The sequence below is a fragment of the Vitis vinifera genome, chromosome 7, assembly GCF_030704535.1.
Source record: "Vitis vinifera cultivar Pinot Noir 40024 chromosome 7, ASM3070453v1".
Lineage (NCBI taxonomy): Eukaryota > Viridiplantae > Streptophyta > Magnoliopsida > Vitales > Vitaceae > Vitis > Vitis vinifera.
This window is the reverse complement of record NC_081811.1, coordinates 15,606,950-15,625,552: the sequence shown is the minus strand read 5'-3', so window position 1 is coordinate 15,625,552 and position 18,603 is coordinate 15,606,950. Positions and strand designations below refer to the sequence as shown.

At 35.0% G+C, this 18,603-nt stretch overlaps 1 protein-coding gene across 4 annotated transcripts; it reads left to right on the top strand.

Annotated features, from left to right (window-relative positions):
- The first annotated feature begins 5,518 nt into the window (after positions 1-5,518).
- LOC100264566 (uncharacterized) lies at positions 5,519-18,382 on the top strand. Of its 4 annotated transcripts, none has more exons than XM_019220865.2 (11): positions 5,520-5,878; positions 5,974-6,069; positions 9,641-9,717; positions 10,928-10,965; positions 11,157-11,217; positions 14,457-14,524; positions 14,635-14,716; positions 15,049-15,129; positions 15,246-15,323; positions 16,487-16,606; positions 17,998-18,382. In XM_019220865.2, the coding sequence occupies exons 1-11, from the start codon at positions 5,692-5,694 to the stop codon at positions 18,178-18,180; spliced, it is 1,071 nt and encodes a 356-aa protein (XP_019076410.1). In that variant the 5' UTR covers positions 5,520-5,691; the 3' UTR covers positions 18,181-18,382. The 4 variants fall into 4 exon arrangements, with proteins under 4 accessions (XP_019076411.1, XP_019076410.1, XP_002266926.3 ...); XM_002266890.5 differs by having other exon boundaries at positions 5,521-5,878; positions 10,886-10,965; XM_010654318.3 differs by having other exon boundaries at positions 5,521-5,888; positions 10,886-10,965.
- Positions 18,383-18,603: the final 221 nt, after the last annotated feature.

Genomic DNA, 18,603 nt, shown 5'->3' with positions numbered 1-18,603 from the left:
TAGGAATTACTAAATGTTTATGTTTTTGGTAGCATTTAATGGAATAAATTATTAAGTTTCCATGAGATATTTATTAAGTTAGAAAGGCATAAGGAATAAGGAAAGTAAATGTTATGAGGATTTTTTAATATGAGCAGTTAAAGTTCCTTTCTTGAATAACATGTTCTCAAAATTTTCAAAAATCATAAATTTGCAATTTTCTTATTACTAGAGTTTCCAATTTGGAACATAAATATTTTGAAAATTTTCATTAGATATAATTTATCTTTAAAAGGTTATTACAAAAAGGTTTAGTAATTTGATGGAGATAAATTTCTTTGAGAACATTTCCTAGATAAAATATTTATTAATTAGATTTGTGTAAGAGGAGAATTCATTCTCTTATTACACTAAGTTTCCAACTAGGAAATAAATATTTTTTGGAAATTATCAAAGTAGATAATTTATTCAACAGGGTAATTACTAATGATTAAAAATGCTCTTATTTATTTCAAAAGATTAAGTAGAAGAGAGTCTTAGGCAAGCTCATGGCCTCCATTGTTGAGCCCATCTTGATTTAGGTTTATCACCACCCCATTAATAGGTTAAGCCCTAAGGATCAAAGGATATGAACTCTCCATTAGAATGAAACTAGACATGCTTGTAGTGGAAGCAACCACCCCACCGTTGGGGTTCCTTACTTGGTGAAATTGTTGGTTCAAGGACAATGGTTATACACTTAACATTGGATATGAAGTGGTCAAATGCCCATTGTGGTCCCACTTGCATAGTCTATAGGCAAAATAAAAAGTATGTTGATTTTACCTTTAGATACCTTCAAGGTTAAGACAAGAAGATCAATCTAAGAGAGTCTCTGACTAGTAATAAGGTCATGACTTACCCACTATGGGTTTGATTCTTATGATACTAGAATACCTTGCAAAAAGACATGTAGTTTGAGAGTACTACATTTTTTGCTAAATTAATTACCAATTGTCTTAAATACTTAATTATGTTATATGCTTAGTTGGTTTCTTTGTTGTAGATATATACCATGTCTATTATTTATTATCACTCATTTTCTCACAATAAACCAAACCCAACTAATCATTTGGACTAATTTTAATCTAGATTTATTAACTAATTGTATAGAAGTTGTTTTAAGTAATGCTAGTTGTTTCTAATGAACTAACTTAGTAATAAGAAAGAGTGGTATATCAAATATGGGATTAGACGGATTAAAAGACCAAGTTTCTTATACTTGGGTCTTTAGATAATGTGTCACATTAACAACACATGTCTATTACTAGTGACTTTGATATTCTTTTTTTAGTTTGCAAAGGTTATTTGGTGATAAGGGCAAGTCGATTTAAGCAAGCTGCCCTTAAGACTACTATGAATACTAAGTTTGATATGATCTTAGAGACCTTTCCAAGTTCCTTTGAGATGGCTCAAGAGATCCCTTAAGATTATAAGGTGTTCATATTAAGGTCAAGGGTTTTTTAAGTTCTTCTGCTAAGAAGAAAAATAACAACACCAAATAAGAAAAGTTCAAGAAATGAATAAGAGAGTAAGCTCAGGGGTGGGTAATTTTTTTGTGTCTTTTTTAGAACACTAGAAAATGAATGCCCAATTTACCTAAAGGAAAAGGAAAGTATACATCATTTTCTCATTATTGAATATCTAGTGGTAGATTTCACCAGTCATGGTGGATGGATTCCAAGCCCACTATCTATAATTCTTTACAAGATCTTCAACAAATGAGAATGATATATATGATGACGTTATACTTACCTTACCTTCAATTGCAAGGTTAGTTGTGCAAGTTAATGGGAGGTAAATTTTCCTTTTTTATATGTATTTCATTAACACTTTGCTAAGTGATGAGAATATTTAGATCTTATGATTGAACCCAACACTAATTAAACATTTGTTATTTAGACCTAGGTCATATTAATCTAAATAAGATCCAAAGATTGGTCAAATATGGACCTTTGATTCCGAAAGATCTTCCAATTTTCAAATCCTATATTGATGGTAAAATGACCAAGAGGTTATAGAGTCAAGGGATGTTTAGAGTTAGTTAATGCATATTGATGTGTATGGACCTTTTTATGTTCATCCATGAAAAGTGTGGACATTTCATTATTTTACTGATAAATAATCTAATTTTGGATATGTATATAGGAAATCTAATGCCTTAGATACATTCATCGAATTTAAGGTTGGATCGGATAACCTATTAGGTAAACATATCAGGCACTTTGATTGGATCAAAGTGGTGTGTCTAGTAAGTTTGATTCTTTCCATGAGGTGCATGAGATTATTTTCCAATTGTGTGCACCAGGAACTCCAGCACAAAATGGAGTAATGGAAGGAAGATAACAAACTTTGATAGGCATAATGAGATTGGTGATTTATTTCTCATCACTTCCCACATTCTTTTGGGGTTGTCTTAAAGACTATACAATACATCTTTTTCTTAAGGGGTATATTAGTTGATGAGATATCCAAGAGAATTTCAAGGGTCATTATCTTTATAGTCAGATCACCAGAGGGTGTTTGTTGATACAAATGTTAGATTTCTTTTGTAGACTATATGATAAGAAATGAGGCAAAGAGTGATATAGTTTAGAATACACTAGAAGATAGTCCCATACTACATAGGATTCTATGGATCTAGAGGTTTATAGATATGTCATTTTTTATACTTCTAATACACGAATATCTTATCATGGTGGGAGGTTTATATCCCACTGATTATGAAGCGGTGAGCAGTGTTTGTGCTCATTTTAGGCAAAAAACTATGAAGGTGGAGTTAAAATTTTTATATTCTAATACAGTTTGGGTTCCTATAGAAGCACCTAAAGGAATACAATTCATAAGTGTAAGTTGGTCTATAAGAAGAACACATGAGTAAATAAATAGGTTGAGATTTATGCGGGTAAGACTATAGCTAAAGGTTATAGTTCAAAACTTTGTTTCAACTATGGAATAGTGAGTAGATATTAGTTTGATCCAAGATTGGAGCTTTAGGCGGATGTCAAATATATACTAAAGTATCTTTGGAGAATTAAGGATTATATGTTTGTGAATCTTTGCAATGAATTAGTACTCATTACGTATCAGGAATTAGACCTTCAATTTGATGAGGACTTTCTCAGGTTTACCTCTAGGTATGTGTATACGTTAAGTGTTTTTTGTTGTTTTTGAAGCAATAAAAGGAATCTGTTTAGCTTAAGGATAGTTCCCTTGGCTATATCGTCCAAGTCCTATTTTTAATAACAGTAGGATGGTGGCATAGTTTAAAGAACCAAAGTACTACTAAAAGAGAAAACACATAGAGAGGAAGTACTACTTGCTTTATGAGATAGTTAAGAGAGGTGATGTGATTGTGGAGCACATTTTTTCTACAGTGCTCGGTCTGTTTTTAGGCTAGTGGGAGTTTGTTGGAATTAAGCCCCTAAAAGTAAGACATGATGTAACAAAGTCAAACTTAACTATTCCCTTGCTATCCTTTTAGACATTGACATTGATTTCAGTATTCAAATTCATATCTCGTACATTGTACATTACTAGGGTACATTAAGAGTTCCACAAAGAATACAAGTCATAAGTTCTTTGTAAGTATATAAGTTATCCATAATCAATTCATAGATTTGGGCAATTCAACATAAACTATGGTATAATACCCCTTGATTAGAGGAATGATTTGTCTTGGTTATCCAGGTGGGTTTCCCAAAATGAGTGCACTAGTGTATGTGATGCACATTGGACAGGAACTATGGTGAATCATGACGTCAGCTTGTCGATTGTCATGATTCACCAAACTATTATATTGCATGGATTTTCAACCTTGAGAGAATATTAAACCTTTGTTAAAACCAACAGGAGGTTTTGACCTATGGGTGAGACCCTAAAATAGTTATATATCCCTAAGGATTGGGTCACTATTGATGAAGGTTTATGGAAATAGGTATTCTCAATAAAGGTATCATGATACCTCATGGGTTTGAGATAGTGTGTCCTCTTGGGTGATCCAAAGGACATGTGATCATGAAATTTATGGTCACAGTAATTCCTTTAGTAAAATTTGACATATGCTCCTTAGAGTTAAAGTAGGTTAGTTGATTGCATAATAAGTAAGTCATGTAACTCAAGGACTAGAAAGATGATCTTGATAGGTAATAACACTATCTTGTTATATTATGGGTACTAGTTCATGGGGAGTCTACATGCAGTGAATGGTAGGTCAGTGACTTGAGTCTCATCTCATTTTTATTTACATAGGGTACTAGAGTGCAGTTGATTCTTTGTAGTGGGATATTAAATCAACTTCAAAGTTGGATTATGAGGAAGTCAATACTTCAACGGGTTATAACGGTCCCTCCTCGAAGCTCATATGCCATTATGGCATGATTTGTGAGCATTAGATTGACTCTAAGTTCACTCTTGTGTATAAGAGTGTTTTGGTAATTACACAAGGTTACATAGCAAATAGTGAACAAGGTCTTTGGATTAAGCTAAGTGATTAATTAGATGGTCATGTGTGGTTAGTTAATTAATTAGGACTCAGTTTGGGCTAGCTTAAATAACCTAAGCCTATATGGGCTCAAGTCACTTAAGCTAAGGGAATGCTATAAATACTCCCTTAGGGGTTAGGGTTTCCAATTAGTTGCCTTCCATCTTGAGAAAGAGAGCCAAAACTTCCTCCATTCTAAAACCCACTCTATGGAGTGTCAAGGCCTTGGTAAAAGTCATTAAACGAAAGACTTTGGGTGTACGAGACATCCGTAGACTATAAACTTCTTCTTTATCAACTTAGATTTGATATAAGAACATCCAAATCACTGGTATGAGTTGTCAATCTCTATATCTTTATTCTAAAATGGTTTTTAAAGCCATTATTTTCCACTACATTAGATATTTTGAAAAATCTAATTTTCATTTCTAAGTTTAAATGTTGACAAACAAAATGCACCCCAAGGATAACCTAGGAAAATCATACCAACCTCGGGTTGGATGGGCTTAAACCTTATGGTAGTCCAAAAGTGGGTTCTATTTACCCTTAACATATTCATGATAGGGTTATAACTTGGACGGGTTGATCAAGTTAATGACTAACTTAAACTTGATCTGAATTAAGAAACGATCAATTCGATCTTAATCCAACTCGATTTTTATCTTGAGGTATTCAACCCAAACTTAACTCAATCTTATTTTTCTAAACTCGAGTTACATAATTCAATATTCATTTATAATATTTTTTAAAACTTTTTATATACTTGTATGAAAATTTAAGTAGTAAATGAGACAAAATTTCAAAAGAACAAAAAAAAAAAATTATATATTTGTTTTAGAAAATGAAAAAGTATATAATTTGATATTTTCTTAAAAATTTAAAATGAAAATAAATATTATTATATAAGATAATATACATTATAAATATTATAAAAATATTAATGCAGGTTAGGCTAGGCTATCCTAGGCACACCAACTTAAATTGAACCCAATCCCGATCAGAGTTTTAAAAATGATTCATACCCACCCAAATTCCACACCTGGTTATTGCGCCCCCCACCCCACACGGCTCTGCCCTTTCCTTAATGCCCTCCCATGTGACATGTCATCCATGCATTTGCTTCCAAAACTGAGACTGTGATCCTGTGGAAAACTTAAGCTTGCAAGATCCAAATTCTTTTCTTCATCACCATGCCAAAGTCTAAATACCAAAACCCATGGAGAGAACGAAGCAAAGCAGAAGCAATTGGGTGGGGTGTTCTACAAAGAATAAACCACACAATGGTGATTCGCTTCCTAAAATGCTCAACAACCTCACCAATCTCCAAAACCCACTTACCATTTTTCTCATCTCTACTTCTCGTAGCATCCCAGGAGGGTAATAAACGGTACAAACTATAATTTTTATCATTTTTTTCTCTTTCATATTTTCTACGTTTTATTTGTGATGTGGGTGTTTGTTTCCTATATTAGAAATGGCTGTTCCAGAAGTCAATAAGGAATTTCTTGGGGAACTTGAAGCGATGGGATTCCCTGTAGCCAGAGCAACAAGGGCGCTTCATTTTTCTGGTGGGTCTATTTCTGTGAAATGGCATTTCAAAAGTTATTATCATAATGTACCACTATAGTTGGTGGCAAAGAGGATGTGTATTCATGTGTAATACGGTAATGGCTTGTCAAATATTTGGAATGGCTTTTGAGAATGTTTAGGGGAAAAGCAAAAAGATGGGAAAATGGATTTTGCCTATTTTATGAATGATTCTTCTTTCAAATTCTTGTTACTAGCTATATACTTGTTTTCAGACTTCCCTTTTTAGTATCAATTCTTTGGGGACAAATAAGAATGATTGTCATTCTAGGAGGGACTAAAATATTGTCTATGCTTTATGTAATGGTCTAAGCTTGTGTCCATGGTGAAGTTGTCATACCATTCACTTGCTTATGGTGTTTCTTGGAAGAAATGGTGGTATCATTGGAAAACCAAGGCCCGTATAAAATTAAAGCCTTTGCTTAATAGATACTAATGATGGAGTCGATGCTAATTTGCTCCATAGCAGAAGACCCCTGGATAGCTACCAGCCCAAACATGTGCATAGAAGTGGAGAGATAACCAGATATTTATTTCTTTACGGCCCACAATCTTAAGTTTAGTGGACTTGTTTAGACTCGCAGGGATTGCTTGTGTGGCTGTTGAGGAGATTTCTGGTAGCCCTTTAGTGGTTTTGGTAATATAGTCCTTTGGAGGTGTGCCTCTGTAGCTACTATTTGGTTTATTTGGCTGGAAAGGAATGCTAAAATCATGAAGAATTGTTCACTGAATGATTCCTGGGAAAGAGTACAATTTTTCTAACTACTTTGGGTTTCAATTTCTAAGGAATTTATTCTGCTAATCATCATTATGAGGGATTGGGGACCTACTTGTACGGTTGATAAAGGTAAAAGAAGGAATACTCTTCACTGAATTACTCCTCATCTTTCAAGTTTCTCCAGCCTAATTGTGATGGTTTTTATGGGTAACTTGGACCAGAAGGGAATTTAAGGATCAATTTGGAACCATTGGGGTATCCTTTTTTGAGCTTATTTCAAGGCTGCTATTTGGGGCTTGCTATAGAGGCAGCTACTTTAGCATTTGTGAAGGGTTTGAAAGAGATTTCTTTGAATGCCACCTGTTGGGTTTTATTTGACAACAGAAGCATGTTGGTCAAACTTCAGAGGAATATAATTCACATAATTTGCTTTAAATGAGATAGTGCTTTTGAGTTAAGGATTTGTATGAGCTACATAGCCAGGTTTTATAATAATAATTTGACTGATTCAGCAACATGTGTGAAATCAAGTTGTTTAAGTAGGAGATTAAGCACAGTTTGTTCCTCTATTGTGGATCTTTAGATATTAAAGGAAATATTGGTGAGGCCATCTTCATCCTAAAATGAATAAACCAATGTAAGTGGAACTCTTTTTGTGTTAAGTTTTGTCAAGTAGGCCAAGTACTAGAGGTCTTACATTTCTTTGTTGGCTTGGTCTCTCACTTCTCTGTTATGAAATTTTTGTTGAGGAGACAAAAGACTATACCTCTTCCATTGCTTCACTTGTTATCTATTGATATTTTAACTGCTGCATTGGCATCGTATTTCTTCCATCTCAGACTATGACCCAGTTATTGATTAACTGAGACAGTTGTTGGTTGACAATGCATGGAAATGCGATGTTTCTTTTTTCACTTGAGTTGGCAGAAATATACTGGATCGAGGTCAATGTGGTCATAAACCTGGAAATTTCATCAGAAGCTATCCATTTTTATCCTTGCCTCTGTGAATGCACTAATTCTCTCTATTTCTATTTGTTTGCATAAACTTGTGTCAATGGGTCTAATTATGAACTATGCTTCTACATGACCCTTTGAGATGTCACATGCATTGCATTCCCAGATAATTGTAATGGAATCACAGCCTAGGAACAGTATTCTCCTTAAAATCTTTCAACTGAAGAAGGTTCCTCATCAAATCTCCATTAATTCTGTTTTGTGTCCTCCAAGCCTTTGTACGGGGTACCATCTAGTATCAACTCATTTCTGGAAATCGCATGAACATTTTATAGTTCTTATTCAAAGCCCATTTTCATCGTATGATCCAGCAAGGACTTGCTGAGCACCCATCTCCTTCTCTAGTGGAACCTGATTGCAATATGTGTAGCATTCTCCAAGGAATGAAACTTCCAATGTGCAAGGTTGCTAAATAGAATAGGAGACAATACCAAACCATTGCTTGAAGGTTTCATCTTTCACAAGTGTACTTCTGGCTATAGTAATATGCTGAAGATGTGAAGATTCTTTAAAAAACAGCATATTCTTACATTCTTCCAAAACTTCACCTTTTTCATTTTCCTTACAAGAATTGATCCTTTTACTAAAGGAGGTAGGGGCCCTACTCATACACTTCCACAACTAACAAGAGTGTCTATCTTGTAGTTGTACGAATCTCACATGAAATGTTATTCTCATACTTCATCATGTTTTTTGCTTAATTGCATTAAGGAAGAAGCATCATTATGGTTTCATTTTCTTGGGTAAAATATTAATAACGAGTAAGCCACTTGTTCAGTTTTGTAGCTTTTTTTTCTCAGAATTTGTATGTTATGTAAGTGCAATGAATAATGTTTTTCAGTTTATGGAAAGAAAGAAAGATCGTGCTCTTTCCATAAAGGTCTCAGTAGAGAGATGGAATAGGGTCTGTGCAGCCTGGTGTTCAAAGTTAATAAGCTTCTTAACTTTATAGCAATAGGTTAAGTTAGGACCAGTGGCTAAAACAAAATCATTGTGAGGTCTCCTATGACTCTTAAGTAGATGACAATTTAATAGAAACTTACCATCAATTAGCTCAACTCAGTAAATCCTTAACTACTTAATGATATCTGCTAGTCATCTTTTGTCATTCAGTTTTGTTTGTGGCCATTTCTGTTGTTAAGTCTGAAGCATCATGTCCTTTCTCATATCCTCATTCTAGTTTATTTTTGCTTCACCATGTCTTGAAAATGCTTTTAACTGGAGCTAATAATTCCCTACTGGTGCATCCTTGGCCGTTACCTCTTACCTAAATCCTCTCATCTTATCCTCAATTTTTTTCTCTCTCTCTTTAATTTCTGATAGACACATTCATTCCTAACTATCTTCTGTTGTCTTGTTGCTCATACATCTCAAAATTCCTCCTTTCAGCATGCTCAGTAACATGTTTTTCATTGCTTGCCTAATATTATGCATGAGAAGTAGCGATTCATGTAGCCATTTAATCAAATCTTGGCTTTCCTTTGTTCTGTATTTGTATAGATCTGAAATGAAGAAAGCAAAGGCCCAATTAGTAAGGATTAACCCTCTGTTGAGTTGAATTATTGCATTTAATGGGTATTCCGTATTTTTCAAATGTACAATATCCTGGGCCTAAGCTGAGCATCAAATGTTGATGTATGCACTTCATAATGGGGAATCATCAGGCTCATAGGCCTCATAGGTTTGAGCTTCCAATGGTTCAACTCTTGTGTGCTCTTGTCTATATGAAGTATAACCTTCACATGCCCTTCAGACTTGGATTATTTCCATTTTTCATGCTATTTAGAATTTTGTGCATGATTTTTTTCCATGCTTCAGGTAATGACAGTCTGGCAGCTGCTGTAAGTTGGATTATTGATCATGAAAATGACCCAGACATTGATCAGATGCCCTCGGTATGATCCTTCATCTTAATGGTGTTCCTCCATAGCATTGCATAGGAATCTTGATGGACAAAAATGATGTCAAATAACTACTATTTATGAGGTTTCATTTCTCTGTTACAGGATAAAGTATGTATGCTGTCTGATATTCATAGTTATTCACATGAATTATAGTTCGTGTCATGCACAACATAAGTTTGGCAACAATAGATCCATGATAGTTGCCTGATGCACTTTTTTAGATTTTTTTTCCTTTTTTTTTTATTTTTTAAAATTGTATTCTATTAATAAGCTATGACAATCTGCCGAAGGGAGAGTCAATTGGAAAGTATAGAAAGATGGGGGCAACTAAAAGGAACCCACTTACAGTACAACATGGCTAGACTCATTTCCTTTGGCGTAGAAATAAAAAAAAGTGTGATTTAAATTAGTGGCTTTGATTTGCCTCCCATTGAAGATTGTTGGAAGGTCAAAGCTCTGCATTTTTTTCTCCCTTGAAAACAGAATTGGGGGTTAAAAGATGCTAAACAGTGCTTACTTTGAAAACTGGTGACAGGAACCTTTTTCTTTTTTCATTCCTTTTATTTGTACAGGTTATTCAGATGGCTGAAAATAGTGTTTTTACTTGGGTAGACCTCTACAATTGTTGGAAATAAATATCTTTCTGGAGCAAGATCTTATCATTACAGTTTCCTCTTGCTACTGATTCCATTACTTATGCAGAACCGACTGAGTATTGAGATTTGAAAGCTAAAGAAGGAACATGCATAGTTTAGCCAAATAAGTGTTTAGAGATGATTATATAATCGAAATCTGCTTTTGGTTAAGTTACTCGCTCTCAACAATCTCGTTGTTTTATAAGCAATTTTTGAAAATTGTGTTAGATAACATGATATTTTGTCTTCAGGTTTCAAGATTTATGTTCTTTGCTATTTATTTTGTATTTTTGTTCTTTCTTTTTCTTACATCTTTGACTTTTAGCATGGGAGGATATGTCCTGTGTGCTATCTTATTAACAAAAGGGAGTAGCTGAAACAATTTAGTTTCAACGGAAATTGATTATTTAGGTTCCATGTCCTACATTTGCATTTTATGTATCCCTTTGTAAACTCTAATCTGAAGTTTTAAAGAATTGTTGACTGGAATCATTGGTCTAATATAACATGTTCAAGTGCACCAGATAACAGTCGACATTGGTATTGAGTCTCCTAAACCATTTCAGATTTCTGAAGAAATGAAGAAAAAGGCACAAGAATTAAGGTTGGTTTCCATCAATCCCTTTACGGTGAAGGTTTATTGACAATTAAGTTCAGTTTTATTCTCTATGAAGTAGGATTGCCAATTCAATGTTTCTGATTTTTTTTTAATCTGGTTTAAAACATAGCAACTTCTCTGGCTTATACTACTTGTATTCTATTCCTTTTAATTTTATTATTATCCCTCAATTTCAGAAATCGAGCACGCAGAAGGCAAGAAGAAGAAGAAAAGAAACGGGAAAGAGAAAGGGAGAAGGTAAAAATATTTGAGTTACTGTGTTGCTGTGTCCCATTTAATATGCCATTGTTTCTTGAACCTTTCCACTGAATTGTGAGATATCTAAAATATTTTAAAGCTAAAGTATTTAATAAATCACTCATGAGGCAATCTTTGTATTGTTTTCTCCCCAAGAGGTCAAATACGAGTCAAATATTATTTTGGTCATCATTGCTGTCAGTGTAACAAGTGTGTTGTTTTTTCTCTTTTCTTGCTAGTAGGGGTGAGGGTGGGCAGGGGTGGAACCATATCTTGTGATGCTTGTCCAACTCTAAAACATGAAAACAAATCCCATGTATGCATGGAAGCCAATGCCCAAACAAAGTCTTTAATTTGTATTGGTAAATATTATTGTAATTACATTTGCAGATGTATTACTACAACTTTTGAATGAAAAAACTACATGGGAAAGTGAGCATTGGTGCTATAAAACTGATTTAGGCATATAACACCAGTTTCATTGTAGAAATAAAAATTAAGTCAAGTTTTATTGACATGTGTCCTGTATAATTTTTCTTCAATTTTGTTCCTTCTCTCTCTCTCTCTCTCTCTCTCTCTTTCTCTCTCTCTCTCTCATAAGAGACAAGGATAGCAAATGGATGTCTGAGAAGAAAAAAAAATGAAAATTCAGAGCTAACATACCTTGCTCATGACCCTTGACAACAATTCCACAAAGGAGATTTTTATTTATTTATTTATTTATTTTTTTGATAGGTAAAAACAAGAAGTATATATAGAAAGGAAGTACCAAAAAAGCAACCCAAAGTACACAAGTTGTATATAATGGTCACCAAAAGGCTTAGCGAAGGGAGGGAGAGACAAAAAACATCACCTGCTCTCACTTAGAACCTAACCAATCCATAAAACTAAAAAAAGGCATTGGAGCCTCGTTAACAAACACCCTAGGCCAAGACCACGAAGTATAAATAAAAGAGTTTTTCATTCTTTGGATTGAAAGATCCGTATTATCAAAGGCAGACATGTTCTTTTATTTCTAAATAGTCCAAAAGAGACATAAAGGGGTAACCTTCCTAGCCTTTTTGCTTTTCTTGCTCGAGAAAGACCCATACCACCCAAAGAGTCTCTGTAACTGAGGTGGAAAGAACCCAAGACACACCAAAGAGAGTAAAAAGTAGTTGCCTTGGAATTTTTGTCTTCACATAGTGAACAAGGATATGATCAATGGATTCTTCTTCAACATGGCAAAGAAAACATCTATTAGCTAGAGAATACCTTTCCTTTGGACCTAATCCCAAGTCAAGACTTTACCCCACGGTGCCTCTCATGTGAAGAAAGCCACCTTAGGTGGCACACAAGAACTCCAAATGATACTCCTTAGAAACAAAAAAGGATCATTGGGCTCCAAAGCAATGTAGGGGGATTTGATTGAGAACTTACCACACTTTGACTCAATCCAAATCACCTTGTCATCTATATACCTGTACGCCCCTTTTTCTTGAAGTTGTACTAGAAGACATTCTGCACTTTCCATCTCCCAATCATTGAAAGGCCTAGAGAAGCACAAAACCCACCCACCCCCTTCAGTAGCAGAATTCCAAACGTCTGCCACCCATACCTCCTTAGAATTGGCTAGGGCAAATAAGGAGGGAAATAAGACACATAACGGTTCATCTCCACACTACTTGTCCTTCCAAAACCTTACTTTCTGACTATTACCCATTAAGAAAGAAATTTTGCTGCTCAAAAGATGCCACTTCTTCCTTAAGGCTTTCCAAAGGCCAACACCATGATCATCCCTCATCTTGCAAGAATGCCACCTCCTATCATCCTCACCATATTTCTGGCTGATAACTTGCTTCCACTGTGCCCCCCATTATACAACAAAATGCCAACTCCACTTACATAGGAGAGCTTTGTTTAGTGCTGAAAGACTGTTGACATCCAAACCACCCTTCCTTGAATAGACACTTTTCCACCTTACTAAGTGAGGTTTTTGCATGAGAGCCCCACCTCCCCATAGAAAGTCCCTTTGAATTTACTCTAGCCTCAATATAACCATCCTTAGCATGCAGAATAAAGGCATGAAGTAGATAGGCATATTAGAAAGGGTGCTTTAACTCCTCTCTTGTCCAGCATATCAGCTTCTTGGTTTTACAAATTAGATTTGCAAGTGAATGAATACCTCATATCTCTAGTAAATCCACAATTTGCTACAACTAATGTTTATATCTCCATGGTTGTCTCCTGATTTGAGACAGTTAGGAGAGAATTTTTGCTGAACCCTGCTTCAATAGAGGTTGGAAAACACCCAGTGTTTTTGGATTGTTACACCTTACAGTAAACTTACAATTTTAATGGCCAATCCAAAACCAAGTAGATTCAAAAGCACCTTGATAAGCTGAAATATTTGATCTCTGAAAAGGAATGTAATAGTTACTAGGCTCGGGTTACACAAGGGAATACTCTTCAAAATTGAGCTTAAGGCATTCATCAGGTGCAACCCAGTTTCTCTATGGATTCTGAGTTTAATAAAATGGTGCTAAATGAAACACTGGTTAGCTTCTCTGCAAAAGGTATTCAAAGAGACATAAGATAGCCAATACTCATCCAAAAATCAAACACAGGCCTCCTCATGTCTTCGCAGGGATGTTTCTCTCAAACTTGATAATCAACAGGTTGTTGGCATTCCTCTCTCCACAGTGCTATCACTCTAGAGCTTCTCCCAAACACCTGCAAGGTGATAACCATCATATCTGTAATGTCTTTGTTGGAAGCCAACTGCATATCCAGCCAAGGACAACAATTTCTGCCATGACATGAATGCAAGGAGTACTGGAGAAAAGGATGGTCTGTGAGCCTCCTACTCTCCGAATATCAGATAGAAGGGAAGAGATGTATTCTTGGTTTGCTGCTGGAAAATTGAGGACACAAAGCACTAATTACTTGGGAAAAACAAGCTATGGGGGCTCTTTTTGAAAGTTGAATTCAAATTTTGTGATTTTTGTGTAAATTTGGATAGCTTTCCAGTCTTATAGCTGTCTATTCTGGAGTAATTGAACAATATTAAGTTTTTTTATTCTACTAGAAAGAGAAATGTGATTAACACTTTCTAGGACTGCTATGTTTCCTGTAGCCACATTTCTCTGTATTTATTATTAGTTTTTGTTGAAGTACTACATCAGCTGTGTCTATATACAATGATTGCTTCAGTTCAAGATTCCTTGACTTTTATAGCCTAACTGTTTCATTTGCTACAGAATAGGATTCGGGCTGGAAAGGAACTCCTTGAAGCAAAACGAATTGATGAAGAAAATGAACGAAAACGGTCTGTCTTAGTCCAGTGAATCTGTTTTTGTATGTGACAGTACTAAGTTGATTTACTTTGATTCATAAATTTAAATTATATTGACTGAGAGATGTGGTTTGTTGTTTTAGTATGTTAGCCTATTGGGAATCAGAGAAAGAGGAACAGAAAAGAGCAAGGGAGAAACTTCTCAAGAAATTAATGGAAGACAAGGTGTTCCCTGAATTCTTAGCACCTTTTTGTGTTGTTATATCTATTTAAACATCAGTATTGTGACATAATATTTAGAATTCCTAAACTGATTCATAGAAGCCTTTTACTACATAAAGAAAGTAATACCTCTCTTCAGTCATTCATTCCAAGCATCCCTACCCATGTTACAAAAAGATGTATGTACATTATGCAGAAGCTTGAATGTTAATTCAAGTTCAGCATTCATGCTTCTGAATCTTAAAAATGTTCTCAAGTTCAATATCCATGCATCTGAATCTTAGTACTTTATTAAGATTGCCATATCACTCAAACAATTGCAGTTGTCTTAACAGGCTGAAAGAAGAAGCAAGCTTGGATTGCCACCTGAAAACCCTGCTAGTGTAAAAACTTCCTTGCCTGTTGTACTGGAAAAGGTGTTGATTTTTTTCTTTGGTTTTTTAGGAATGATATCTAAAGATTCAAAGGCTTTGGCATTTCATTAGAGTATGGGTGTATTTAGATGATGAGCATACCTCTGTTTAAATTGCAGAACTCATTGTTCACTAAACTTGATACAAAGGCAGAGCCCTTGAGAGAATGTTTAAGGTTTCTCAAAAAAAGTCACAAGGTAAAACACATTCTTGTTCCGTTCATCGGTCTATTGTGATATTTTGCTAGTAGTGCACAAGAACAAGTTTTAGGGTGTCGATTTTTTTATACTGAACTAGGTTAGTGGCTCCCACTGCATGACTCAAAAGCTGAAACTAGAAAGAATTAACTTTGCTATGTGCAACATAAGATTTACTTAAAATGGCATTCTGAATAACTGAGATAGCAAGAACCTCCTACTTTTGAAATTATGTTCACTATACCCCTTAAGAGATTCAAGAATGAACACCTGAAATTCATGCGTCCTTGTCTTTGCCTCTCTATCCAGTCCTTTGAAACTGATCTCTGATTGATCTGAACATAACCTTCAAATCCAATGTCTTCTTATCCCCCTAAGAACATGTATTTTAACATGTGCTGGAGGGTCAATGAGAACAAAAGAAATTTATTTATTTATTCTTGTTATTCTTCTTTTTCATTTTTCTTTTGATGAAGAGTATGATTACTTCTTCCTTTAATCTTATGATATGCAAGTTTTGGACTACATATTGATTAAGAGTATTATTACTTATTCTTTTTATCATATGAAATGCTTTGTATCAAAATTACATGCTTCCACATACAGGGACACATGGCATTCTATCAACATTTGGTTCACTATATTCATCTACCCTAGTCACTGCAAATGAATTAAGTGACTATCTCTAGAAGTTAACGGTCTCAACATTGAATTTTACATGTGTGAAGGGTTCAAATAAACAGAAACTTCCTAATCTTAGAAGTTATCAAGATAATATTATCCTTCACCAGTCGTAAAGAAAAGCATGGTACATGCTAGAAAGTTCTTTGTGATCTTTGTGAAAATTGTTATATGGAATTTATTCCTTAGGCATTGTAGCCTGCAATATCTGTAATTAATGCAGGTATAGTGCACCATATATGGCCTTGTTATGCTCAGAAGCTATTGACTGAGGAGCACAGAATGGATTGTGTGAAACTGACTTCCTTTACAAATAAATACTGTGTACCCTTAATAACAAGTTCCATCTTAAGTTCCAAATGCATTTCCATTCCTTGCAAGCTAAAAAATGCCATATGCCATGCTCGCATTTTGCAGCACTTTCTGTATCAAATCTGTTGCTATTCGTGACTTTTTTTTTTCTTTGGTTTCTCTGAGTCTAGAATGATGATGCCAGAGTGAAAAGGGCCTTCCAAACTCTTCTGATTTATATCAGAAATGTTGCTAAGCATCCTGATGAGGAAAAGTTCCGGAAGATCCGATTTAGTAACCCAGCCTTCCAGGTATGGTTCTTGTTTGATAATGCTGGTTAAAATGAAATTGCTGGTAGTTCGGCTGATGCATCTGAGATAATCGAGACTGTCCATCAAATTCCAAATTGGACTTTCAACTAAAATTTCAATGTTAGCAACCAGTCTTTGTAAGTTCATTGCCAACATACTGTGAAAGCATGAGATAATAACCAACTACAAAAATAACCAACTAAAACTAGGAGGCCATTAAAAGCTTTTAGACCTGAGCATTTTGTTCTATGCTTAGACAATGGTGAAACAGTAGATCACCTTTTTCCATTTTCCTGTGGTTTGGGGATTATGCAGCGGGCTGTTTTGGTAGGCATGCTTATCTTGGATTCCCTCTGTTTTTAGAGATTATGGTCATGGCTTTCATAGTTTTTGGAATAAGTCCTAGAGGTAGAGGCATACATCATAGAGCCCTTCTCACTATTTTCATTGGTGGATTAATTATGGAAGAAATTGTAGATTTCAAGGACAAGCAGAGGCAGTTACCTGCAAGTTGACTTTTTACATGGTACATAAGCATTCTTTTTATCATGATTTTGTAGGATTAGAAAGAAGGATCCAGTGTAGTATTTATACTATCAAAACACACGTTGGGGTTAATGGAGTCTGGCTTACACCTTTAGGATAGCCTAAGTTAAAGTTTGATGGGTACATTTGGGACCTGAGCCAAATGAGGATTGTTCGGGTGTATTGAGACAGCAATGGTAGTGTGGTAAGGGTTTTTTCTAAGCAGCTGGTTCAGGGTTGCCTGTGAAACTAAGATTATAGCCTTGGTGGAAGAATTGTCCACAGCTGAAGTGTACATGGATTTGTAACTTCTGAGTGGAAGAGGATTCAGCTGTTGGTATTGCATGGGTTACTCATGGAAATGGAATATGTGGATGGGAGGATCCCATATCTTCCAAGACTGGTTAGCTATTCTTCTCTTGGACACGAAGGTCCAGTAAGGTAGCAGATCGACTAGTTAAGAGTGGAACTTCTTTTCTAGAAATTCTGTCAGGAGTTCCTACAACCGTGAGTGTTTATTTTGTTCTTTGGTTCCTTACTAGCTTCTATGATGTATAGGCTCATTGCATCCCTTTGGGTTGTGCTGCAATTCATTTGTTTGTAATTCCTTTCTTTACTTTTCTTGAAGAATAACCCATTCTTCACATACCTTTTATTTCTTTTCATAATTCAATGCCTTTTTTTGTTTCCTATTGAAAAAAAGAATGCAGCATTGTCCTTTTCCATGAATTTAATGTTTCTATGGATCTCCTAGAATGTAGGTAAACTTGAATCTTGAAGTGCGTACAAACCCTATTAACAATTGTTATGTTTTATCTTCACTTCTTTCTTGATAATTTAGTATTTTTCTTTTAATTTTTTAACAGGAAAGGGTTGGGAGTTTGACAGGAGGTATTGAGTTTCTCGAGCTTTGTGGGTTTGAGAGAACTGAAGACGGTGAATTCTTATTTCTACCTCAGGAGAAGGTTGACATGGCAGTCTTGAATTCAGCTGGATCTGTGTTGAACTCTGCAATGACAAACCCCTTCTTTGGAGTTTTTTCAAGTTGAAAAGAATGAAAAGTTCCAAGAAAAAATTTGGCTATGGATGAAATAACGAACAACATAGGAAGAAAATATACATGTTCAACCACTATAGGTTGCCATGGTCTCATGCCTTATGCTGGCTGTATGTAGTGTAGGGATATTAAATTGTACAGAACATAATATATGGCTTGGAATTAATACGAATAGAAGCTCTATTTTATACTAAGGGTTCAAATTAAGATTTATGAAACTTAGTCTTTCATAGAATTTCACGCATTATAATATGATTTGAGTGAAGAACTTGTGCCATTTTCGTTTCATAAATTTCAAGTATTCTGATGAGATATGATCTTTGTGGAAGCTACTGCAGATAGCTGTATGTGCGATCATAGGCTGTTTCTCCATTTATTTTTCGGTTTGGAGGTTGGCTGGGTGCTGGTTTGGCAA